The sequence below is a fragment of the Meleagris gallopavo genome, chromosome 1 (assembly GCF_000146605.3).
Source record: "Meleagris gallopavo isolate NT-WF06-2002-E0010 breed Aviagen turkey brand Nicholas breeding stock chromosome 1, Turkey_5.1, whole genome shotgun sequence".
Classification (NCBI taxonomy): domain Eukaryota; kingdom Metazoa; phylum Chordata; class Aves; order Galliformes; family Phasianidae; genus Meleagris; species Meleagris gallopavo.
In genome coordinates, this window is record NC_015011.2 from 61,496,689 (window position 1) to 61,523,876 (window position 27,188).

Below are 27,188 nucleotides of genomic sequence, written 5' to 3' on the forward strand. Positions count from 1 at the left end.
ACAGGCTCATGAGGCAACTCTTGAGGCGAGGGCCAGCCCAGAGCTGAGTGATCGCATGCAGCAGCTGGAGCGGGAGGTAACGAGGTATCGGGAGGAGTCAAGTAAGGCTCAAGCTGAAGTGGATCGTCTTCTGGAAATCTTGAAGGAGATGGAAAATGAGAAGAATGATAAAGATAAGAAAATTGCAGAATTGGAGAGGTAAGGGTGATATAAAGTCACCGGAGTTAGAAGAGTGCTTCCTAAAGTTAGAGATAACATTCTATTTTTCTTATCTTGGAAACCTTGCTATGTCTATTTTGGGAAAGCTTTTTGGTGGTTTTCTGCTTCAGAACTTAGTTTTAGTAGAATGTAAGCAAGAAAGTGTCTTACTATCTGCTTTCTTTACCTGCTGAAAAGCAGAACTGATACAGATAGAACTTGAAGGTTTGAGCTGTAAGGGAATGGAGGTGGTAGGAAAATTTGCAAACACTGTATTTTATTCAGACAACATGATTTGGTTGTTTTTGTTTAGTAAATACCTCAGGTATGGTTATCCCTAAAAAATTGAACACCAAAAAAAGGACTTTTTGGAACTTTTGGTACTAGTTACTCAGGTTCTTCTGATAAATAACACTGAAATTCTTTGTAGTGGTGTAGACACTGGTAAGCTTTATCTAATGTAAAGCTGAATGGATAGATTTGCTTTTCTCCAAACCAGGTGTGATTTTCCATCTTTCTGTTGGATCCAGGGTGTTTGGATATTTTTCTAGACTTCAGTGTCCCAGACAAGAATGGTAGTCTCTGACAATTCCACAACATTTGTATCACAATCCAAAATTACTCATCTTGGGAAAGACCTGAAATAGATTCTGTTATCTGCCTCTTCGCTGTGGTCAAAGGAGTTCCTAAGCAGAAATATCTGTATATTTTTTGTGTGTTTTTTCAGTGTTCGTGATAAAGAATAATTTAGAAAAGTAAATTTAGTTATTCACATTTGCCTTGTGCTAGTATAGGCTTTCTCACTTTTTTTATTCTATTTCTGTTTAACTACTCTGCATTTAGTGTCAAAGAGATGAGGGAACTGAGTTGAGGGTACTTCAGATTCTTTATTATGGCACTGGTGATTGTTCACTGACTTAATGAATTCCTCTGAATTATTTTGAAAATTATTTTTTCAGTTGTGCTTACAGAAAGTCTATCTTTAGAGATCTGATTTTGTTTTCACTGTGTTCAGAGAAAGAATATTCAAGGAGGTCCAAATACATCTTTTATTTTCAGCAGCATCTGCTGCACTTCTTCATTTTTCTTCCTGCATCATGTGCAAGAAAATCTCAATGACAAATCCTCTGGAAAAAAAGACTCTGGATTTGATGACTAACCTCATAGAAATAGCTTGTGCTGTGATGAAAATACTGTACTGAGTGGCTTTACTCATCTGTATTTTTTGGTAGAATGAATTATTGTTTTCTTGAAAGTGACAGAGCAGTTCAACTTGTCAGCTAGATTTTTTCTCTTTATGTGGTTGTAAGCAGCATCCTTTTAGTTTTCAGTTGTTATTTTGTTTAAACAAACTTCTCTACAGCTGTGGTATAAGCCAACCAAATATGAACATAATGGCCTCTCTAGCAATCTTACCTTTTTTCTAAGCAGTGCAACTTTCATTGCATACCATATGTCATGTACTCAGCAGATCATTTGGACAATATAGTGATAGAGAAGATGCATTAAATATAGACTGGAATAAAGTTAAATAGTGTCTCCAAGTCTTATTTTTCTGCAGGACTCTGCATGCCTTTACTAATCTTAAATGTGGAGTTCACCTCATCATCATATTAGGACAAAGCAACTACAAGGTCAAGCCAGCAAACTTCTAATAAAATAAATGTGTCCTTAGTGCCTTATGAAGAGATTACTGTCTAGGAAAGGCAAGTTAATATTAATATTAATCATTCATGAGAATGGAATGGCAGGAAGAGAATTTTCTTGTTCACATTTTTAATGTGTATGAATTTTTAAAATTACATTAGCATTCAAAAATTCCAGTTGAGATTGGGGCTTGCAGTGTTTAACACTGAATAAACATGTATAAATGGCCTATAATAAAAAGAGAAAGTGTTTTCTATATAGTCTACAATGTAATGATAAAAAATGAAGAGAAACGAAGATGGACCTTTTTCTCATTTACAGATAAAAATCACTGGAACCCAGTCTTCAGAGAGTTAGGAACTTTTTCTTTGAAAAGAGAAAATTCTAAAGATCAGCAAAGCAATTACTGAGTTTTCCATATTAGAGCGATAGTTTCTTACTATTTATCAGTTACAGGCCAAACTTTAAATACATCAGTGACAGCATAAACTGGAAATCATCCCCTAAGAACTTCATGGAATACTTTCACTATTCAGTTCTACCCATTCCTTCCAACCAAATGATCTTCGCTCTTATTAAAAAAAAGTAGCATGAGTGTCTCTCTTCTCTTTTTTAGCTCATTTTCTCTTCTACCAGTACTGAGATAGAATAGAATATTAACTTTGTTTCTAGTAATTCAGATAGGTCTTTCAGCTATGTCGGAAATGAGACTACTTTTGTTATTGTGTGATTTATTGCAGTCAAGTAAATAGTAATAAAAAAAAAATCTGAGAATAATCATGTTCTTTAACCTCTAGAAGAGGGAATGGAAGACATCCTCAGATCTGGAGACCTAAAGTGCATAGTGTGGCAAAGTAGCAGTACCTGATACTATTTTTCAGGTGAAAGTGCAGTATGATCTTAATACCAGAAAAATTATTCAAGATTTCAGATACTTTGGAATGATTTCTCATTTTCTGAATAATTACTGAACTTTCTACTTGGCCGTGGTTCTCTTTAGCTGCTCCCACACACTGCTGTTCTCAGAAAGCTTACTTTCTTCTTCTCAGTTTTTACATTAAGCAGAGGTTTTAGTATACCTATTAAATCCATAGGTTGGACCTGATTTTTTTATCTTACTTGTTTATAAAGTATTCTTTCATGCCAACCAGATCCATCCAGGCCTGTTCTATAGCTACAGTCTTGGTTTCTTGAAAAAAATAGGTAACATTGCCTTGTAAGAACTCTTCCTACACTGTGGTTTATGCAGAGTAAGCTAGAAATCATCTTGACTTCTAATACTTCTACAGCTGTTCAAACTCTTTTGTGTGAAAAAGAATTTAAACCTAAATGCTTGCAGAAGCATTTGTCAGGAAGCTAAAAATAATGTAGCTGTGTCTGTTAAGGTCTGTTACTTTACCGTGTAAAGCAAAATAAGAAGATATAAGTCACATTCAGAGAAAAATTATACTAATGAAAATGAAATTTTTCAAATGAGTGTGTTTCTCTGGAGTTTATCTTCATGCTATTTCTATGTGAGAACTAGACCAGGAGGTTAAGAGAAACAGTAACATGGTTTTGTCCACTGAAGAGAAGTAATGAGTCACCTATTAGGAGGTATGTACAGTGAAACAGAAGGAGAAAAGATAGGAGGAGAGGAAGATGAGAAGAAAAGCAAAAAACTGGTTGTAAACCTTTTCAATCTGCCTTTAGTTTAGATTAAAAAAAAAAAAGAGAGAGATGGAGAGAGAAATGCTTTGCTCTTTTGCTGTTTAGTGGGTGGGAGATATTGTTTTTCAGCTGTGAGTGGGAGGAAAGATTTCCAAAAATAATGTATTAAATTTGGTGCATGCTGTGCAAAAGTTTGAAAAATATTCTTGAGTCAACATCATATTTAGAGCACAACTTCGTTCATTTATACTCTCTGTGGTCAGGATTTTGGTTTTTTTTAAGGGGAGGTGGGCCATAAATTCCCATTTCTTCTATGGGTGAACAGTCCTAAAAGTTTTGGTTTTGTCCCAATTGTGGTGGTGTTAAGGTTTTGTAGCTGTCTGGTTATTCACTTTCTTTCTAATTAACTGTTTGCTTTTTTATTGCCATTCCACAGTCTCCCGTTTCTCCGTAACTTTTCATTTTGTGTCTTTTTTTCCTTCCTCACTTTTTCTTTCCGTTCACACTGTCACGTCGCGGTTCCATGAGTTGTTTTGTTTTGTACGTGCGGGGTTTTTTTTGACTATGCCTTTTCTCAGAAAGCACGCCTCCCGCAAATTGCACCCTCCCTACCAGGTGTCGGTCCCCGCACCGCAACACGTAGGGGGGTTTGTGTGGGACTTCCTGGGAAAGTGAGTGCTCTGTAAGGCTACTGTTTGTACAGGGTGGAATGTCACTGCTGGCTGCTGCTGCTGCTGCTGCTGCTGTTTGGGGCTGCTGCAATTACGCTTTTTTTTCTTAGATTAAACAGGAACTAGTTATGTCAAGTACAAGCTCTAACAGTCTCTGTGTTCAAGTCCTGCCACGGTGGTTATGACCACAGACCAAAGCAGGGCTGCTGCTCTTCTCCCTGTTTTAAACTCTGCAGAAGCTGGTGCTTTTCAGTCTGCTGTGTTTTATCTTTGGCTCGAATCTCTGCTATCAGTTCTTCCAAAACGAACTAAAACTCAAGTGCTCTAAAACATGTCATTGATAGAGGTCAGTATTGCCTCATTCTTGGGTTTTGTTGCAATTACTGTCCTGAAGAGAGAGAAGAAAAAAAGAGAGAGAGAAATAAAAAAAGATTGCTCTAATCATCTCGGATATGAGCATCACAGCCTTCAGATGTGTAATTTACACGCATGTATTTGTGTGTGTATACAGTTCTGCAATTAAGAAGTGGCTGAATGTGCTTGAGAGGTAACAGTAAACATGTATGTTTGTGTTGTTTTGGAAGTAAGCGTTGAGTGAGTATATATGAAAGTCCTTCTTTCAGTTACAGATTTCAAATTGATTTTAATTTGGCATGCTTGCTATATTGTATAAGTACTCCATGTAAGCACATAGGACTCCACCATTTTTTTCCTGAAGGAAACTATTTGACTGAAGACTAAAGGGGGACAGTGCCTAGCTCTGAAATTCCAGCAGTCCCATTAATGACAGCTGGAGATTATGACTTTTAAGGGGCAGATTTTGTTAAGTTTTTCTAGAAAGAATTAAAAGATGCCCTATTCAAGGGGAAACCTTCAGACTTTTGATGTGTAGGTGCCAAAGGATACTCCTCATCTTGTTTATTTTTGCTCAACAGAGAATAAAATGTTTAAAAATTTAGAGTGATCCAGAAGATATGATGAACAGTGGAAGGAAGTATCTTTATCTATAAGGCAGCAAAGTGTTTGTGTAGGAGTCTGTGGAAGGTAGAGGGGGAAGAAATTAGCTGGATGTTGCATCAACTTTGTGGTTTTCTAGACTTGTATCAAGGAAACTGTACTAGCAAGTTGTGCCCTAAGCTTACCTCAAGTCAACAAGTTGAAGTTGGAGTGCGTATTTTCAAACCAATGCTCATATCTTGTAGTAATTGTCCTTGCTTTTCAAGCTGGATGCAATTTTAAAGAATTTTAAAAGAAAATTAATAAGTAAGAACCACATCAGGGCAGGTAAGTAATTTAAAGTGAAAAAGATGTTGTCAAATTAAAGAACAGAAAGATATTTAGGAAGTCATAATAATTACAGTTAACATAGAACTTGAGAGATTGTGTGACTATAATTCTATATTATAATATGGTAAAGTCCTTCAAAAATAATATGAACTCTGACTCAGGTTAAGGAAAACTGAAATAAGTAAATATCACTTTAAAATATTCTAATCCATTTGGGACCTTAAATTGTAAAAGCAAATTGAGTATCCTTATATCGTAATTGCATGAGTTTACGACAAAATTTGCTGTTGTTCATAACTATATTTTTAGATTCATGCATATGCATATGCAGCTTGATTTTTTTCTCTCAATTTTGACTCTCTTAATCCATCTTCTTCAAAGTACAAAGATTTTTAGCTGATTCTCCTCAAAAAAAAACCCCACTGGATTAAGTGGATTTTAATATTCCAAGTTTAATCACTTAAAATTCAGGACATTTCAAATTGAAGATTGCCATATAATGTTACTTCACCTCTTTAGTGTGCTTATGCATCATAGTAAAGTGATACAGTTTTTAATGACACAAACACATTTTTCCCCCAAGAATGCTGCTTTTCGTGTGTGAAGTACATAGCTGAAATTGTCCCTGCAAAAAAAACAGGATGAGGTTGACACCTGTCATGAGAAATTTCAGCAGTATCTGTTAATATTTGGCAAGCAACTGAGAACAAAGTCTTGTAATGGAAATAAGTGGTTGGGCCCATAAATAGTCCCAGTCCATAGAGAGCACACAAATCTAGTGAATGTAAGGAGTTTATATCATTTCCATGTTTGGAAATGAAGAAGTCATTTCTTTCCTTTTAGTCTTGTTTTGTCTTCATACAAAATGAACATTAGATCTGAAGTCCCATGTGGAGTTTCACTGGAGAAAAAAATAATTCCTTTTATGTCATCCTAATGCTCTAAATATATAAGAATATAAGTCATAGGCGCTTTTAGTCATAGATACTTAACTTCAGATGTTTGAAAGTATTCTGTTTTTTCAGAAGGAATTGTCTGCTTTTTGAAAGTCAACCTTTGTTAAGGTGCCTGAAGATCAATGCTGAAACTCCCCAGTCACTTTTGAAACCTACTTCTAAGAAAAGGCAAGCGACACACTGCCAGTAACTGCAAATCCATCTGTAGAGAGAGTCAGATAAAAAGAACATCAGAATGATTTTATGGGGACTCCTCAATTCATCCTCACATTTTTCGTGTAACGGATATTCTATTCTCCGTTTGTTCTTTATTTAGTTGTCCTTTATTTCCCATTCACTTTTTGGAGAAACTGAAACCTTGTGTTATGGCAGAAACAGCTGTTCTATTAAACACAATCACAGAACCCCGAATAGTCTAGCCTTTGGCATGTTGAGGAAGTCAGGACTGGTGCTGGGTGTGGCTGAATGAGATTGCTGAAGTACCTCATCACTGAACCTCCTAAGCCTAAGCACTTGACCCCGTGTTACTGCCATGGTCCAGTGGGCAGGAGCGACACTTTCCAGCAGAGTGATTTGTCTCTGTAGAACTTATTACAGACCATATCCTCTGTTACATTCAACAATGGACTGAAAGCATTGGTTTATCTGCTCGTCCAATACTAATACTGAACACAGCACTCAAAGTGCAGCCCCGCTGGTGCTGAGTACAGAGGAACGATCACCTCCCCGCTCCCACTGGCTGCGCTATTTCTGATCCAAGCCAGGATACCATTGGCCTTCTTGCCCACCTGGGCACACTGTTGGCTCATGATCGGCCAGCTGTCAACTAACACCCCCAGACTCTTCTTCTTCTCATACAGCTTTCCATCCACTCTGCCCCAACCTGTAGCATTGCATGGGGCTGCTGTGACCAAAGTGCAGGACTCAGAACTTGGTCTTGCTAAAGCTCATACAATTGGTCTTAAGATAAATACTTACGAGTAGTGAGAAGCACCCATTGTGAGCTGGCTTCTTACAGCTTTCCTGTAACATTAAAGTTCTGTTTGCTTTTATCATTATGTCATGGTGGTTATCAATCATTCTCTCTCCTGCACAAAGCTGTAATGAATATAGGAGTTGTCATCTGATGATTTATACTCTGCCTGCATTGGACCAATGATGGGTTTTATTTAGCAAATATCTCCTGACACAACTGCTAGATCAGTGGAGTGTAAGAACTGTGATATAAGTAAAATAATTAGAAAATCAGAGGAGAAAAGACTTATGCAAATAATGACCTCTATTTGCATATCAGGGTTTAATTTCTTACCTGACTTGGCTCTACCTCTTTAAAAACTGTCTTGCATTATTTCAGTCAAGATCTATAAGCAACATGGGGGTACCCATACTCACAATACTAGTATGTTAAGAGGAAAAAAATAAAAAATCTTTTTTGTACAATTGCTACAGTGAAAGTGTTAGATCCTGACGTAGTCTTGGAGTACAGTAAGAACAAAAAGGACATCACCACTATGTCAGTGAAGTAATATTAGTGTTCAGTTAGATTACATTTGTGCTCTCAGGCCCAGACACCAACCTTCTCTCTGTCCCTTTCATCTAAGTTTCTGCTGAAGAGAAATTATAAGACCAGCCATCGTTCTTCTTTACAAAGGAAAGCTTGCAGAAGTGGTGAAACATAAATGGCTTTTCTATTTCCAAATTGACACAACGAACATCAGGCGTATATTCTTTGCTGTCAGACTACTTTGAAGGAAATACAAAATAGTAATCACTCACTGCCAAGCAAGTAGAATTCAAAGATTGACTAGAAATCATTACATAAATGTCTTCCTAAGGGTTTTTGAGGTTAACGTAGCAGGCTCATTCGGCTCTCTATAATATACAAGCATGAGGAAAAATTATAGTTGGAATAATCAACAGCTTTTCAAATGTATATATTAATTAAAATACTGAAGTATTCACACCTCACCACCTTTTGGTCCACACTGGAAATCAGATTTAAACTGGCTTTACCTTTAGAATTAATCAAGTAGCATCTTAAAGGAAAATAGATTTCCCCGTGACTACCATCAGATGTTAGTGCTGTGTTGTCTCCCTGTGTGGTTGTTGCATCAGAGTACACAGTTAATGGGGCTGGGCAGAAGAGCTGCTGCTGGATCTTGTAAGGAATGCTGCGAGTGTGTGTTCCTGCTCGGAGAGAAATAGTGCCAACTGAAAGTGTCCTTTTGCTGTGTCATGAATGTGGCCTACTCTGCCTCGGGTTCTGCTTGCTTGTGCTGCTTCTGTGGGGCAGGCACTTGCTATGCTGATCAATTTCACTGATTCGGCCCCTGCATGGGGGCTGCTGCATCTGGTCTGCAGCACATCGCCCTTCACTTTCCCAATAGATTGCTGGCATCTGCAGCTGTCTGCCTCATTTTGAGTGCCAGTGCACGTCTGGATTTTTTTCTAATTGTAATATGCTTTCAAATGCAACTGTCATATTCCTCATTTCTGTTTGGATACATATTGCTATTATCCTAAAAATCCCAAATTTCATGTTTTGAGCCTTTATAAAAGAGCACGAAAAAGGGTTGTACAAAGTGCATTTTTTCTCAGAAATATTTATTCCAAGACTGTACCTTTTAATGCCAGTTGAAGGAAAAGTATGGTTCATTCAAATTTTGTAGAGCTATCCTGAATTTTATCCCATACCTTTTTTCCACTGATATTTTGAAGAAACAATATGGTAATATCATCACAATATAAAAAGGATCCCTGAGACACAAAATGAGGGTTCTTAAACTTTCATAATCTGGATTCAATAACAGCTATAGAAAGAGACAATGAAACCTTTTTTCCTTCCCTCTTTAGTCCCACATGTAGCCAAGCCATTTTTTTCAAATTTTTGTTCCCTTTTGTTGGATTTATTGGAGCAGCCATAATTCTGCAGTTCAGTCTAGAGAGCGTAATCTTGGATTTCAGTCAGAATTGTTACAGTTATACCATGTTCTATATGAATTAACTGAGGCCTCTGGAACATTATGGCTTACTTCAAGATTAAACATCTAGTATGTGGCGTTTGGCATTTTGCAAGTCTCATCTTTCCTGAAATCTCCCAGTAGCACAACCTTTTCAACAATGACCCTGGGAGAACCTGGTTTGAGAATATGAATTTAAAAGCCGAAGAAATGCATCTTTACAACAGCTTACTTGTTATAGACTAACAGTACGCTTTTCAGCTCTACCTCGCTTTGAAACTGCTGCTTGTACAAATTCAATACCTTACATTGCTGTTTGTAAAATTTATGCCAGAGGTAAGGGCTTTAAATCTCATTTACATGGTTCCTTAATAAGTAGTAGTAGAGTAGTAAAGTATATAGCAGTTAGACTGTATTATCGAACTATTTTCTCTAGACAATAACCTACCTTTAGGCCTTTATAGAATGCAACCTTGCCATGGATGTAGTACAAGATGTGTTGTAGGAGCCAAATTGAACTTCTGGGCAACAGGACATTTACTTTTCCTATCTTATGTTGACTGAAAAAGAATAAAATTTTAAATTGGATGGAAAAGATCTGTATGGCTCTTTGTTGTGTTACGTTTCTGTTATCAGTGAAATTGACAGCAGATGCTATCAAATGATATTGAAAATATATGAAAAGAAGCAATAATGAACCTATGGGACCTCATGCTGAACAGGGAACTCCAGCATTTTGCTATTTTGCTTTGGTCCGTCCTGCTATAGAAAAATGTTGGAGAGAACTGTCAAAGATACGCCTATTTGGTCATTATTGTTTTTAGATTGCACCATATGTGGGAGAGTTGAAATTGAGCACTGTAGAAATAAGAGGCAGATGTGGGTTTTTATTTTATTTTATTTTATTTTATTTTATTTTATTTTTGCTTTTGGAAAGGTGACTTAAATGTCAAAATTAAGAAAGGTGAATTTTTAGCATTGACAAGTCTTCAGGACTTGAAGACTTCTTTTTTTTTTTTTTAATTTCTGTTCCTTTTGACACATTTAGGTCATCAGCAGTAAAAATGAAAAAAATGCTCGTTGAGAGAAAATAAGCCCCTTTAGGAAGATGGCATTAAAGAACACCATAGTGCTCACCTCAGATAGTCAGCCTGCACGTTTTTTAAAAGTTAGCTAGAATTCTGGAAGAAGAAACTTGCTAGTGATGTGGTAGACACACAGAGTTTTCTATAGTTGGTTTATTCTCCTTTTCTAAGAACTGCTATGTCTAGAGACTATCTTCTCTACAGAAAGTTGCCTCTAAGTAAAATGGTGTAATCTAAGTGTCCTTTTATCTTTTTTTCCTCTTTTTTCTAATTAGATGTCTATAAAACATGCGCCTCTTTGTGTTTGTGAAGGATTGTGTGTTCTGTGTGTCATTACCTGATTTAGATCTGCTTGTTTTGTCCTGTATTCTTGAACTGCCTGATCTCTGGACACTGTTTTCACAAACTCTAACTCTTTTTCTTTCGCATCTCCTTCCTGGATTTGCTGCTTCCTTCAGTCTCACATCAAGGTCAGTATTCATTTTAATAAGGGTGTTTATCATGGTGTTGTCTATTAGGCTGAAATTGAGATCTCACAGAAGGTTGCACATCAAATTGCATGATCCACAGAATAAAAATCAGAGAGTTGGTCAATTCTGTGTAGGAGGATGGGTTGGAAGGAAATGTGTTTAGAAGAAATCTGTACTTAAAGGAAGAATTTGTATCAAACCCACTGTAGATCAATGTTGCTGTGCATGTGAAAAATGGGGGGAAAAAAACAATATCTTTGGCATTGTCTACCATGTCAAGAAGGAAAATACTCGAACTATTCTCTCGTATGTGTTGTCAAGTGCAAAATTGGTCACCTTAAAATGCTGGTCACTCTAGTTTCTTAATTGCTGGATTTTTTCATTGTATCTGTGTCTGAAACCTTGTATTGATGTTGTAGAAGCTAACAAGAGACAATGTATTTTGGAATCTCATACCATTAAGCCACGGCTTAATTTTTTACTTTGTCTTTTTAAAGCAGCTGTTAAAGGTAGATTCAGAATGTCAGTAGAGAAATAGCTAGGAATAGACTTCTTTGACCTATGTAATCTAACAAGTCAAAGTGCATGATCTAATAGCCCTCATTTACCTAAAAACACTCAGAAACCCTTTTGAACTCTTGTTTTTGCTTGCAGTTTGGTAGCAAGCATCCGTGACTCTTGAGGGAATGATTATAATTGTTTCGGGTAGTGCCTTTACCCAGAAAGCTTCTGCTTTAATGACTAAAGTTCCGAGTTATTGACCAACATCCGGCTTTTCTATTCCTGATCAACACTGTGAAAAATGTGGTGGTCAATGGAATCCCACGATGGCGTGATGCTGCTGACGCCTTTAAATTGTGTTGGTATTCTGACCTTGGCTTTGGCACAGACATTATGCCTGTGGCCTTGGCTGCATGTTTTCCTTCCTCCCACAGCCTGGAAAAAGATTGGAAGTTAATCATGCTGTCCATCAATACCTTCTGTATTCAGTGTGTTGTTCTTGCATGCTTGTAACTGCTGATGAAAGGAGGACTGTCCTTGAATGACCGTCTTCTTGCAGTTCCCTAGGAACAGAACTGCCTGGAAGTTTTTCTGCCCTGTGAGCATTCTCATCTGAAATACTTATAATCTCTCTTTTTTTTTTTTTTTCCTGAGTGCTGTTTACATTGGGTAGTATGTGTTTGCTGGTTACCACCATGAATGGAGTTTGATATGCTTTGTTTGGCTGTTGAAGTCCTAAATGTTATGAAAGTCAGAGATATTTCAGCTTCAAACCATATGGCTTTTATCAATACCTGCACCTATGCTGGAACTCATAATAAACAAGAGAGGGATCTGGTTTCAGGGTGTTGTTTGGGGAATTTTTATTTTTTTTTAATGAATAAATAGCTATTCCATAAAGTTATGTTCTACTTTGGAAGCTACCACTTTATTTCTCTCTTAATGGTTTAACAGCAGTTAGTTTTCTCAGACATCAAAGCAAATGCGTCTTCCTGAAAAAGAACTGACTATATGCAAAATCGCATTAGGTATGTCTGTCTTGTAGAAACAGGAAAATATTCAAATGTTATCTGCTCTCATTAACAACAGCTATGCTTACCGTAAGCAGTGCAAAACCTTTGAATTTTCTGATCTGACTAATAAGTTTTCATCATCTCTTTCCTGTTGATTAAGTCAGTGAACCAGAACATAAAAATGCAGTCCACATCACTATTGCTGATGTGACACGTACTAACTGTTTAAAATTCTGAAAGCCTTTGGTGTCATTTGTGGTGAAAAAATTAGAAAAATACCATGAAGTCATAGACTGCAGTCCTTTTAAGCAGTTCTGATGTATACGTGTCACAAAAGTTGAGATGTTATTACTATAAAACAGAAAAAGTTATCAAAGATATCCAGATTCTTTGTTATACCAAAGAAAATGTGATGCAATAGGAAGTAGTAAAAAATACTGTAAACCTTGTTTCCACACAGCAAAGTGGCTTGGTGATTCAATGAGTAAAGGCTAGTGGCATGAATCCATATAGAAGTCCATGTAAAATAAAATGCCAGAAAACAACTCAAGAATATAACAGCCGTATAAAATCAAAATAAAGACAAAACACTAAATCTGAGGGAACTGTCTCTCTCCTTTTTCCAGAGTCCTAAATTTCTGCTACACATCTAATGACCAAGAAAATATTTAAAGCATGGCTCCCTTCTGTAAGAAAATGATAGATAATATTTCTTAGAAAGTTAAGCAACTTTAGAAAGTTCAGAATACTATTTAGTAGCAATAGTAGGATGTTTCCACACTGAAAACAGAAATCAGGGCATGGAGCTGAACCTGCTGTCTGGGTAAGGCATTCTGTTCTTTGTTTCTATTTTATTTGGTATTTAAGTGCATACTTGTGTAAATGATAGGTGCAGGATCAAACATGGGCAGTGTTAGCCATCTTTCCTGTTATAAACTTGTGCTTCTACTCCATTTGGACCTCAGGAAACATAGTTTTACAGTGTGAGTGATGGAGGCTGCCCAAAGAGTTTGCGGTGTCTTCTCCTTGGAGATGTTCAAAAACCACTGGACAGTCTGCTTGAGCAGGGACTGGTTCAGGTGGACCCAGTGGGCCCTCCTAACCTCTAAAGTTCCATATTAATTGTAATAAATAATAAAATAAATAAATGTGGTGTGGTAAGTGACAGGCGTATAGTTGAATGATTGTCTGTGGCACTATGGATTTTTCATTGTTACAGAAATAACCCTCGATATACTGTGCCATGTGCTGTATCTCTAAGAAGCTGTGTTTCTGAGTACTGAGAAAGTGCCTGGGCAGTCTGGACCAGTTTCAGGGCAAGTGTGGCTGGCTCTCCAATTTCATACCTTCAGGGGACTCTTTAGTCTTCATTTTGCCACCATGCTGATCATTTACCACCTCAGGAAGTGATAAAAATGTCGAATACTTGAGCCAGTGGTTATTTCTGGGCAGCAGAGCCAGATACATTGTTTTCAAAGAAGTTTCCATTTAAATGTCACTCATCTCTAAAAAGTGATGTGCTCTAATAATTGCTTTCTACTTTAACTTAAATTAAAAAAAAATGGTTTTATGGAATTCTTTATATTAAAAAAGAAGTTGTCTGTTCCTTGTGAATGAGGAAGAAAAGTAAAACATCTATAAAAAATGATAGGGGGAAACAAAAGATTGAAGAAGTCAGACTTTCTGGTTGTTGAGGCTAGATAGTGGTAAGTAGAGCACAGACACTGTGGTTTTTTGTTAAAATAGGTCACTGGCAAAGTCTTTAGGATTTGCTATAGGAATAGAGATTTCTTTATCCATTTGAAGTGAAGTCTATAGCTTTTCTGTCAAAAGTTGTTTTTTCTTGCCTTGTTTCACTGCATCTTAACAAAGCACAGTTATTCACAGCTGTACATCATCTCAGAATTCTCACTTTCCTGCAGTCTTGTATGATCTGATTTCTTTCCTGTTACCTGCTGAAAATAACTTAACTGATGAGCTGTTTTTCTTTTATGTTATTGCTCTATTTTCAGTACACGCACTCGCAGAGCATATGGCTTTCCTGTGGGAATTAGAATGGAGAGGCACATGGGGGGGCTGTTTGTGTGTCGGCAGTACACTACGAATTCTGAGTCAACTGTGCTCTAAGATCTGAGAATTTCTCAAAATTTCCTTTTCTGAATATAACTGAAAGCAAGACATCTTACCATACTATTTGAAAAATCAAAACAAAACATTATATGGAATGCGTTTTATTACACGTCTTTCTGTTAATTACAAAGTTAATAAATTATCTGGCTTGTCATCAGAAGATTATCAGAAATTATCATTCAAACTTCATGCAACATTAAACATTTTGACTAACCTATATGTGTCACATCACATTTAGTCAAAGGAATAAAATCTGAACGTTATTTTTCTTCTTTAATGGCTAACTTCTATGCAAAAGTGTACCCCTCCAATGGCTAGACTTTTATTTCTGTCAAAACTCTAAAAGCCACATAGGTATGGACTGATAGTGAATTTGTGGTTTTAATTAGCCTTGGTACAAATGTTTTCCTAACTGTCTACCAAAGTATTTAGCAGTACCTGAATTCAGGGAGGAAAAAGATTGCAGAGAATTCAGCTGGGGAGGAGACCTTAAATGTCACAGAAGAGGGTGAGGAGCTCAGTAACTTCTTGTACTGGTAACTTTACTGATAATGATTGCTTTCAGATTCCTAACTCCTCAAGCTTAGTGACAGAGTCTGCAGGAGAGAAGCATTACCCACAGAAATGAAATGCAAGTTATAGACTATTTAAGCAAATTAGAAATATGCAGGTTGATGGAATCAGATCAGATACATACAGGGTTGCTGAGGGAGCCAGCTGATGTCATTGCAAGAAATCTTTATATCATCTTCAAAAGCTCATGGCTGTCAGGGAACATTCCTGATGACTGGCAAACATCATGCCCATTTCTAAGAAGGATGAAAAAGAGGGTCCAAGGAATTATTTGGAGCAGATCCTCCTGAAGACCATGTTCATGCATCTAAAGGACAAGAAGCTGATAGGGAACAGCCAGTTGGCTTTACAAAGGTAAATCATGCCTGACCAACTTGATTGCCTTCAATGATGAGATTACTGTCTTAGAAGGGAATCATGACTGTTTAATGTTTTATTAAATGATGTGGATGATGAGATAAAATGTACCCTCAGAAATTTCATGGGTGTGGTTATGGATGGTAGAGCTGTTATTTAGGATGACCTTGACAGACTGTGGAAAATAGCTGACAGAAACCTCACAAAGTTCAGTAAGGGCAAGTGCAAAGCTCTGCAACTGGGGCTGTACATGCTGAGGACCAGCTGGCAGGAAGGCTGACTTGTAGGGGAGGACTGAGATGTGGTTGAGGACAAGTTGAACAAGTCAACAGTATCATATTGCATATAGGGGTGTATTAGCACAAGCACAACCAACATGTCGAGAGAAGTGATTTTTTCCCTCTATCTGCACTTGTGAGTCTGCATCAGGAAGACTGTGTCTAGGAGGAACTTTCAAGTATAGGAAAGGTACTGTGATAGTGGAATGAGTCCAGCAGGCAGGACAGCAAGATGACAAGGTGCTTGCTGGAGCACATGGCATACAAGAAGAGGCGAAAAGAACTGGGTATGTTCATGACAAGGAGCCTTGTGGGAGATCATGCTGTAGTTTTTTGGCTGTTTAACGGGAAGGTACAGAGAAGAAAGAGCCAGACTCTTCTCAGAGATGTTCAGTAAAAAGACAAGAGCCAAGAGACATAAGTTGCAAAATATTCTGATCTAAGTTCCAACAAGATACAATGGGAAAAAAGTCAGTGATGGTAATCAGCTGCCAGAAAAGCATCTAGTTATTCTGCATGTGTTCAGCTTGTGACTAGCTTGAAATGTTGCCTCTTAATCCTGTGTTGCTTGTGACCTTTTGGACCACCATGCAAGGTGACCTCCTTGCCTTAAATGAGAGACATTGGAACAGTTTTGTTTCAGATGTGACTCAATACTTTACTTTTTGACTGAGAACATTTCTTACTATCACTGCTTGCTTTCAGTCATGAATGATTAACTTGTAGCTCTGAGAGGCACGATGCCCACATCTCTTAGGTAATTCAGCACACTCAGTTCAAAGCAAAGGGCTTCTTACATGGAATCTTATTATGTTATCAACTCCTTTACAGTATTGAACAGCTTTGGTGAAAATTGGAATGGAGTTTGATGGTAGTTTTGGGATGACAGTAGGTTTTCAGCAATTCATTTCTAGTGTCATCCTTTCAAACATTTCATAATGAAGTTGATCATTTGAAGTGCTCTATCTCCTTCTCTAAAAAACAAGCATGAGAGAATATTATAAATCTGAGGTGTAAAACTGTTTGTTTGGATAGACCAGAAGTGCCTAATTTAGTCCTAGAAATTACAGCTGCCAACAATTGGCAGTTGTCAAGCCAACGTACTCAGTGCCAGCCTTGACAGAAGATTGCAGAAGGCTCCAATCCAACGTAAAACTGATGTGAGGCCACTTCTCCTTGTAGTTCCTACGCTCCTTTGTTGCTCAACTCCCTACTAGTGTGGCATGCGAACTTGCAACTTCCCAATGTCATTCATTTACTGTAGCTCACCAGATGGTAGTTCTAAAAAACATATGTTCTCTTCCTTAGCTTCCACATCAGTCCAACTTGGTCTTTATCAATCCCACTGGCACTAGCAGCACTGACCAGATTGTTTCCATTGTGAGTGCCAGCAAAATTCAAATTGTCAGCAAACTTTCTATTGCATTTTTAATGTCTTGAGTTGCTCACACCACATTTGATGAAGTCCCAAAGTCTGGGAACTAAGAGAGGGATAATGTAGCACATCTTTACCCTTACAAGTGTATGGCGAGACATCCTTCATCATGTATTCACCATGCCAGTGTCAATGGGGATGCTGTCTCTAAGAATACATTATTTTGCAATCATCTCCTGTCATACCTTTTCTCCTTCACCGATATTGTGTTCAGTGTTGTTTTATTCTTTCTCTAACCCTGCCTTTCTCTGGTGTGTTCTGCACTGTGTGCTCCCTTAGTTCCTTTTGTCTAAAAGTGCTTATAAAGACAAAGGTGTACTCGTTTAATCTTTGAATTTTCAGCTGGTAAGATTGTTGATTATGCTAGATGTGCCCGAATTTCTCAGCTAGTCATACCAGTGGCAGCAATGTTGTTAATAGCTTCTTGTAACCAACTACAAGATAGATTTACTCACTCACTTCACTTTTCATTGTGTGATCTTTAACTTCACATAGATATTACTGGCAGAAAATGATATCAATGTCATATAAAGAATTGAGTAATCAGCTAAGAAATAGTTTTACTACTATCTCCTTATAGCAATATATATATAAAAAATATAAAAGCAAACATTTCTTCATTATTTGCAGTGTCAATGTTTTAAAGTATTGATACTCTATTAGTTAGAATAAGATGTATTTTTCCTTCGGCATCACTTGTGCACTCTGCACAGATCTTTTTTTTCTTTTTCATCATTACTTCAGAATAAATACGTGCTAATGCAAAACATAGGCTTCACTAAAAATTAGTTTCATTTCAAATCCATGGTAAAACCATATTACTGCTATTCCTCGGTCTCTTCATGCGCACTTATCAGAACCAAATATTTCCTTAGTGCCTCTGACATTAAAACTTAATACCACTAGTGAAGGTTTCTTGGCATTCTTGTGCCCTTGCTCTGGGAAGCTGCTAAGGGTATCAACACTAAAACTACAGGATTTTATGTAATTTACTGGTCTTACTGGTGCATCTTATCCATTGTTTTTTTACTGCTTACGGCTTTATTCCCAAGTAAGTTGGATGTTTTGCAAGTACATTTCTCTCTGATAATTAATTATCTTCCTTGTGAAAAAAGCATTTAAAAGATTTAAGTGATTTTATTTTAAAGACTCCTTGTTTTTACTGTTCAAGGACATTTCATGGGTATGTTCATGGCAGATCAGTGCATTTGTTTTATCTCCTTTGGCGGGTATGAAACAGTTTCAGAAGCACATATGAATTGCTAATATTTTTCAGTTGCAGACATAATCTTCCCAAGATACATTTTTGACTTTTTTTTTAAAGATGATTTCTTAAGTATTCTAGAGAGAAAGGAATAAATTTTCTTCCACATCTTGGAATAGTGGAGGATGTTTTTTGAATTACAGTTACAGAAATTCATGGATTTATTTTGGTAGAGAAAGGAACTAGAAGTCTTGTCTTTCTGTATCCTATTTTGACTATAACCTCTATAATTTTTAATGAGATTCTCAACACTGGTTAAAATTCTTAACCTGTAATGTATATCTTCATACACAGAGACAATCCATAGAAAACGTATGAGATTTATATTAGGAATACTCTTCTTGATAGTAAAGGCTGTTGTTTCTTTATCTATCCTAAAGATTATGAGCGTTCTCCAACATAGGAGGTTAATTCATTGACGGAGACAGAAAAGATTTGTACCTACTTGTATCACAGTAATAGGCTGCATCAACTCATTTGTATTGGTAAAGTGGTCAAATCCAATCAATTCAGATTTGAATTTTGCCTCATTTGTCTCAAGGTAACCAAATAAAAATAGTCCACTGGAGTAGTATAGTTGTCTAGATAAAAGGTCCTCCGAAGTGCAGTATCCTATGTGGGTTCAGACTTGGAACTCTTTTTTATAGCTTGGTTAAATACCTATGCATTTAAATCTATGCAGAGAATCTGCTTGGAAGACTCTTCTTGAAAACAATTTTGTCCTTAAGTAGACAAAATAAATAATGCATGGTTTTGATATGGGCATACCAGCAATGTAAAAATCATCAGGCTTTTAGTCCTGAAACAGACCGTTTTATAGTTTTTTCAGAAAGATCCTTCTGGCATTTCCGTCCTCACATCATTTCCTTGACACCACTGTGCCTTTTTTCTCTTTTCTAACGAGACAAGATTCTGAACGTTCTCATACATGGGGTTTTTTGATATAAGAAATCCACTGAGCTGGTATGAGGGCTGCTCCAAAAGTAATGCCTCCTATTGTATTATGTTGGCCCATGATGTTGATGAGGCAGATGTTGATGTGATGAGGCAGTGGGTGGTGCATTTCAGGTGTGGCAACAGGCACTTGGTAGGCATGCCACATTCTGGATGGCCATGTGTGGCTCTCACACTCCAAAATGAAGAACCTCTCTGACAATCAGCTCATTTGTGCAAATAATTGGCTAATGGTGGTGGCTATGTTGAAAAAACAGTGTTTTGTACCTGAGAATTTGCTTTATCAAACATTGTTGTGTTCTTTGCCTCTATTGCAGTTTCCACGGGAATAAATAGGAGGCATTACTTTCAGGGTAACCTACGTACATACATTGTGTTTTTCTACTTTAGTAACTGTTTGTTTTAATACCTTTCATTGAAAACTGCATTTTCAGTAATGTCACCTTGAAATACATTGATTCTTTAACATTAATTCTTTCAAAAGAACAGGATAATTTGCAATCCTTATCCCAAAATTGTGAAAAACTTTAGAAGAGGACTTGTCCTTATTGATAATTGGTCCAATTTCTGCTGTAAAATAAGCATAAGCTACTCTAGCATAATTTTTAAACGATTTGCTTTTAAAATGTTATTTCCCCTGCCTTATATTTAACTTTTGTGTTTGTTTTTGTTTCACCGGCTGATTTCACATTCCATTTTATTTTTAATTATTGTATGTATCAAGTATTATTCTAGAAGGAATGAAAAGATTGCATACTCTTATGAAAGAAAACAACTGCTATATTTTGATTTGTTTTCTTTTCTGGCTGGTGGGACTGCAGTTAAAAGAGACGTGTGTGATCTTAGATCACAAAAATACCCTCTGAAACCTCAATAAAATGCCATTCATAAGGAAGATTTTATTGCTGTTTAGAAAATACTTTTTTCAGCCAAATCATGCAGGTCTCTTGAGCAGAGAGTGACTGGCTGTGTGTGATCTGTTCATAGGATGGTTGGCTCAAGCGTTGGAATTGAAGGTAAAAAGAACAGCCCCTCTGGGAGCTCTTCCCGCAATGCTAGGGCCAAATTCAACTAACTCAGCATGTAGCTAGGAGAAGGAATCCATGCTGAGGCCTCATCAGCCTTATTGCTAATGTCATTTTTGGCTTTGCATCTGCTTACTCAATTAACAAAAGCAGAAGAAAAAAAATACAATAAAACAAACTTATTTGTTGAACTACTGAATACTGTCATTAACGTCCTCAAAGCATTATGATTTTTCCTAAGAAAGGAGCACCCATATCATCATCATATAGCGTTATTTTAGGGTTCACCTTGAATTTGTGTTTTTAATGCTCTCAACTTTAATAAAAATTGGAGATTGCAAGGTTTAAGGTAACTATAGAACTTGATGTGTAATTAATTTGATATTTAATCTCTGAAACTTGATTTCAAATTTGACATCAATTATGAAGTTATGGTATACATTCATTACCTTTATCACATTTATTTCCTACTGAGTAGATACTGAGAGTTTAAATAGTTGAGAAACTGCACTATACTTTTTAAATGAAGTAGTGAGGTGAGTAAGTGGATTATATCTACAGAAATGGAATTAGATATTAATGAGAACGTGGTGCTGTAGGTGTATAACTGAAGGCTTTTTGCTTTGCTCTTTTTTTATTTTTAGCGGGCTGTGTCTGGCAAAGTGAATCTTTGCTTAATTTACTGTGGACTTCTCGAACTAAAATGAAGATTCCTGTTACTCTCTGTTGTTAATCCCTCAATTGTAGCCAGTTCATTAAAGATCTTGTTCTTTTCTTCCAGTTACTTTGAGAATACTAAAACAGCACTCCAACAGTTTGTGTGTAATTGGCTACTACTGTTCTCTTGACTGGAGAACAGCTGACTTTATTAAGGTTTTGTCAATCAAGAGACTGAAGACAAAAATCTACTTTCTCTGATAAAGTTAGCTTGATAGCACTTAGAGTATGCATTTGAGATGCTTGTCCTTCTAAACTTTAGTAAGATTTCTCTTTCTGTATGTGTGTTTATTATGTATCTTTCTCTAAATTCTCTGGCTTTATTAATAACCTGTGCCACTTTGCTATTTGAAATGTGCTATGTGTAAACTTTGTGATGCTTATATGTCAGGTGATGGGTTTCTGTTAGAGGTATTCTTAAATAATAGGAGGTTTTTAGACTATTTTCTGATTTGGGGTATTTAGTTCCTGCCTGATTTATATGCTTTATTTTCCTATATTTTCCTATCAACTTTTTTTGGAAGAAGAAGGGTTTTTTTAGCTGGAGTCAGAGATGGGCTGACTGCTGCACCAGAACACATGGATTGGTACTGTGCAGCTAATTCTCAACACTGAGGAAAGAAAACCAGTGTAGAGTTGAGATCTGCATCTAGTCTTTGACTTTCACACTTGTTGATTCAGGTGCTATTAGGACCTTGTTCTGACAATCTGGAGCAAGCTGGTTTCCCATAGCCTTCTGCGTCTTCAGCCCTTGCCCCCTCCAGCGCTCACTGAACGCACACTTTGTTTTATAAACCAAGGTTTCCTAGGTACAGGAAATGTAGTTCACCCTTCCCCTCTTAAAGCCACTGTGGGATTTCTTGTCTCACATGCAGCAGACCAATTAAATTCTCGGAATCTGTTAATATTTTCATTGCCATGTGTTTCCTTGTCATATACATGTCACAGAACATATAAAAAAGAAGAAGAGCAGTGTAACAAAATGATGAGAGGTTGTTGGAGGAGACTTAAAAGCAGAAGAGGTAGTTGAAGCTGGAATTGGCCAGCTGTGCATACAGTAGAAGCTCATTGAATGTGTGTTGATCCATTTTTTGTCTCATACACAAAGTGGAACAGGGGTGATGGTACTAGACTGAGTTATTTGAAAAGAATTTTTTTTTTTTAATTTTAGTAACTTAATGCACCATTTTTTTTAACAGTAATATAACTACTTAAGAAGCTAGAATTGCTTACTTGAACCCTACAAAGCAAAGGAACAGCCTCAGATAATGCTTATGCCCTAAAAAAAGTAATCTGGCCATATTAAATTGCATAGTGAGCTTCAGCAGTATGTTAATTTCTTAATCCTAATTTTTCAGTGAGTAAGATAGGGAGCTTTGTTCAATCTTTGAGAGTTTTGCTTTGACCGTCAATCAGGCACACAGTTGTGGTGATGGGACTATGTGATGTGGTCAGTCCTGTTTCCTACATCACTTATTTTACTTACTTTCATTATTTTCTTTTTTTCTTGAGGTTAAGGAATTAGGCTTTCCAAATACTGCCATTATTCTCTATGGCTGGGTGATCAACTACAAGTAAGGTAAAGTAAGTTTTAAGCAACTAAGCACTAAAGCAAAACCTTTTTAAAAGGATTTTTTTTTCTTATTTTCAATGTGAAGTTGAGTTCTTCAGAAGAGTTCCTCATTGACTTCCTTCTGCTTAACTTCCCAAAAGGTAAATGTTTTTCTTTGCACCAAAACTCTCAAAATAAATAAATAAATAAAAATAATTCCTCACCTCATGTCACTGTGCTTATGATCTTTTGATTCTTAAGTTAAGGTGAAGGTTATGGCTGTATGACCTTTAAAACAAAGAAGTGATGAAGGAAATGGTGCTGGCAATATAGCAAGTTGAACACTTCCTTTTGAGTTTTGAATCATTCCAGCTCAGATCATTAACATCCCTTTGAGTTGATGGTGACTTCTTTGCAGTAAAAAAAAACGTGTTTTTTTTAAATCTAATCACTAATCAAATACTCCTAATAAAGATCTGGACAATGTAGTTTATTGTTTTCTGCCTTTCAGGATTGCTGTCTGGATTTTTTTCCAGTTGTAGTGTGTTTTGTTCTTGGACTTAAGTTGCTGTCAGCATTATACTTCTTTACATGGCTGCTCCGTTTAATTCCACATGTGAATAAATGTACTCCTCAGTGTCTCTCAGGACTTCAGAGTGTTTTGATGTGCTACTTAATGAAGTTATACATTGTAGAATTCAGTATTTCATAATATAGTAAGCATGGCAATATTAAACTAAGTAATATAGCGCATTATTGCATACTTTCTTTTTTTTTTTGCCATTTTTGCAGTAAATTTCACTGTGTATGTATTGCATCAGTTTAGTTATGTTGAGAAGCAGTGTGCTTTAAAGCCAGTGAAGTTCCTCTTCCATCAGGATTAGTAGCTGCAGCGACAGTGCGCTGTCCTGTGGGTGGTGGTAATGCTACGTTAATGAAGGCTGTTGCTGAACACGATCTTTCTGACATGGCTGACTGACAGTGTGCCTTCTTTTTAATGTAAAAATAGTTTCCAAGAACCTAAGTCAAATAAATAGGTGGTTTCTTTAGCTGTGAACAAAATGAATGTGTTTTTTCCTAGTGCACATACTCATCATTTGAAATATAATCACTATCCACTTTTTTCTTGAAGGTAAGTTTCTGTAGTGATTTGAATACATTGTAAATGTGCACTTACCCTTGGATCATTAGGAAAACCGTTGTGTGTTAGGTGCATAACTTTGAAAGAAAGCATTAAAACAGTAGTAGAAAATTCAAATTAACTTCTGCATATTTTTGCTTAACTTTTTGTCACATATTTTACAAGAAGAACATCTAAAATTAACTCAGAAAAGATAATCAGATTAGGGTCATAAATAACAACCTGTTAACATGTAGCATAAAAATCCGTATAAGGAAAGCATTAACAGCTATTTATGCTGATGTGCATAACTGTAAAAGATAATTAGTATTAAAGTGCAAAATTATTTAGGGTAGTATGGAATAATTTAATTTAATTTAAACCTTAACACAAGTAATATTATTAGGAATGAAAAATCTTCCAAAGGACTTGCAGGTAGTAAACTGAATTGGGTCAGTCTTCTTACCACTTTTCAGGAGTACCTCATGGTTCATAGGTTTTCTACTGCTCTCTTCCTCTATCAAAAAAAGACTTTGGAAATCTGAAATCTACTCATTTGAAATATTGTTTATTTTGGTTAATTCCTTCTTTATGGTGTTCAGAATAATAGCATTCCCTCATTGCTAGAAATTCCAGATTTTTGTAGAGAAAAGCCATTGGATTTTTGTTTGTTTATTTGTATAAGTGATGCAGCTTCGTCCTTTATTGAAGAAAAAGGCTCAAGTCATGGAAATGAACAGTTGTCTTCAGATTCCAATTTCAGAAATTTTCTGGGGTGGGCTCTTTGGCTTAAATTGTGCACCAAGAATCAAAAAGTGTAAAATGATTGTTTCTGAAAATCTTGATCCATCTGTAATTGAGAAGCTTTGGGTTTTTTTTGTAGTTCTTTCTTTTTTTTTTTAATTAGAAGTCTGATTTTTTTTTCTACTTTGTTTTCTTTGATGGATTCAAATTTGCAAGTACTTGACATGACATTGCAATATGGAGAAAGATTTTTAGCATTGGAAAAGACTTTGTACTTGAGTGCTAACTATTTTTAGGAACTAAACCTCCAGAAATGTCATTATCCAAAAATTTGGTCTACCAATGACAGAATTACCCAGCAGTGTGGTAATGCTGTAGATACGTGTATTATCTGAAAGGTTTGTTGTCCAACCTTTTGTTGCTTTTTGACGAAGGTACAGAGTAGCAGTTTTATCCTGCATAGGAGTTTGAGTTTCTGAACAGTATGACAATTACAAACATAAGACTGAGTAATACTAGGTAATTTTAAGACTACATCTTTTTCAGCTGCTTTGGGAAACCCTGAATTTCAGAGTATCTACTCAATTGTTTGGAAGGCATTAATTTTGCACCAAACATCTTTTCTTTGAAGAGCATACTTTGATCAGGCTTTGTATTTATTACTATTAATATTGTTGTCTCTTATCTAAACAGCAGATAACAGTAAATAATACCACTTTCCCAGCAGGTGAATCTAAGCTTGCCAGTTTATAAAAAATAATGAATTCCCCTACTTTTAATCTAGAAGTTGAATAAGAATCCTCATGTGGAGCTGAATGTGTTGGACTTGCATATTTTCATTTTATGTGTTAACTTAGCTGTACTTTCTCTGTTTATTTTATAGGACAGCTAGAACCATGTATTGTACAAACCGAGTTGTGCCAACATAATATTTCCAATATGTTGTTTAATCACTGAGCAAGTCTGCTTTCAAACTGGGCAGTGTGCCCATTACCAGTGAGCAGCACTGGGTTAGAGCAACTTAACAATTACACTAGTTGTGTTTAAAAAGCATTCTGACTCAAATCAGCTGTAGTGTTGGAAAAGGTATTTAAATATGCCAATAACTTTTTAACATCATCAGAAAAGGACTTTTCTTTTATTCTCAGTCTCTGGAGGATGTCAGCACTTTTTCTCACTAATAGAAGTTTGTTTAGCACCAAGGAAAATTTGCTATCTTTGCAATTTTTCCAGTTCCAGCTGGCTTACATTGCAAAAAGTACAGCTCAGTGTTGAACCTACAGTTTTGAAAGAGCTCGAATCACCAACTAGGCCTGTGCCACGTAATTTGAACATATATGTTGCAAAGAGGTATTTTCTTGATGACACTGTTGTTACTAGTTTGAAGAAAATATTAAAGCGGAGTTGTTTGTGATCTATTCTAAAAGTATTTCTGAAATACAGAAGACGCATTCTTCTTTCTCTGTGTGGATAACATACCAGATAGGAAGCTAGTATATCATTCTGCTTTCTAAACAGTAAATTAAAGAGCTGTCTCTACTACTTGCATGATGTTTTGGGGAAATCTTGCAACCAAAGAATTCATCTTTTATTCCAAAATCCAAACTCCAGATATAATTATGGAGAAAAGGGCTGAGGAAGCAAAGCTAGCCTGTTTTGTTTTGATTGGACTAAAAGTTTAGACTTAAGTTCTTTGTGGTCAGGAGGCTGAGATTAAAGGGTCTGTAATTAGATTCAATACTCCATGTGTCTTAATGCCCAGAAAGGCCAAACCCTGTCTGCAAGCAATGGTAGTTGCCAGGATCATCAAAAATAATTCATAGATGCAAGTGAAAAGGAAATTATGCATGCTTTCTGAAATAGTTTGTTCTTGCTTGCTCCTTTCTGTGAAAAGAAAGGATAGGAAATTCCTCAAAATATCTAGTAAACAAACAGAACTTGATTTTGAAAAGAAATAGTTCTGGAAAAAGATTGCCTGGATATTGCAGATAGTCTTTTATGTTCAAGTAATGCTGCAGTAGTTTTTCTTTTGATTCTCCTGTTATGCTTATGTTAGATATAGTGATACTCAAAGCAAAATGGACTATTTAAGTGTGTGCATTTTTTATATGTCCGTGTCTGCATGAACAAGGAAAAGATTTCTTTGTAATACATACCTCAGTCACGAGGACAAATGTGCCTCTTGATTAATAGCTTATACTGAATAGTTATTTTAAGGTTTTTGTTTCAGAAATTTTCACGTTTAAGCTAATAATAATGAGTAAAATGATGTGTTCATTAGATTGACTTAACATTTGATGGTAACACTAGAGGATAAATAGTTCTGTCATGTGCAAAGTGACTGTATTTGAGGGCACCACTCCTCCGCCAGTCCAGCTCACAAGCACTGCAAGGCCTGACCAGAAGCTGGACTGCATTCTGAATGCTCTTCTCTCTTACAGGCAAGTTAAAGATCAAAATAAGAAAGTTGCAAATCTGAAGCACAAAGAGCAAGTGGAGAAGAAGAAGAGTGCACAAATGCTGGAGGAGGCCAGGAGACGAGAGGATAATCTTAATGACAGCTCCCAACAGCTTCAGGTAACATGAGAATTGGATAAAAGC

At 36.4% G+C, this 27,188-nt stretch overlaps 2 protein-coding genes across 3 annotated transcripts in view; both read left to right on the plus strand.

Annotated features, from left to right (window-relative positions):
* The window catches only part of LOC100542571 (zinc finger protein OZF-like), a 1,148,434-nt gene that overhangs the window by 373,730 nt on the left and 747,516 nt on the right, over positions 1-27,188 (plus strand). The window lies entirely within an intron of this gene.
* Positions 1-27,188, plus strand: LOC104911891 (ELKS/Rab6-interacting/CAST family member 1-like). Its single transcript, XM_010714216.2, has 2 exons — positions 1-198; positions 27,029-27,188. The coding sequence occupies exons 1-2, from the start codon at positions 56-58 to the stop codon at positions 27,171-27,173; spliced, it is 288 nt and encodes a 95-aa protein (XP_010712518.1). The 5' UTR covers positions 1-55; the 3' UTR covers positions 27,174-27,188.

Coding starts and splice junctions, on each gene's coding strand:
- LOC104911891 (XM_010714216.2), top strand. CDS start 56: ATGCAGCAGCTGGAGCGGGAGGTAACGAGGTATCGGGAGGAGTCAAGT. Junction 199..27,028: donor AAAATTGCAGAATTGGAGAG/GTAAGGGTGATA, acceptor TCTCTCTTACAG/GCAAGTTAAAGATCAAAATA.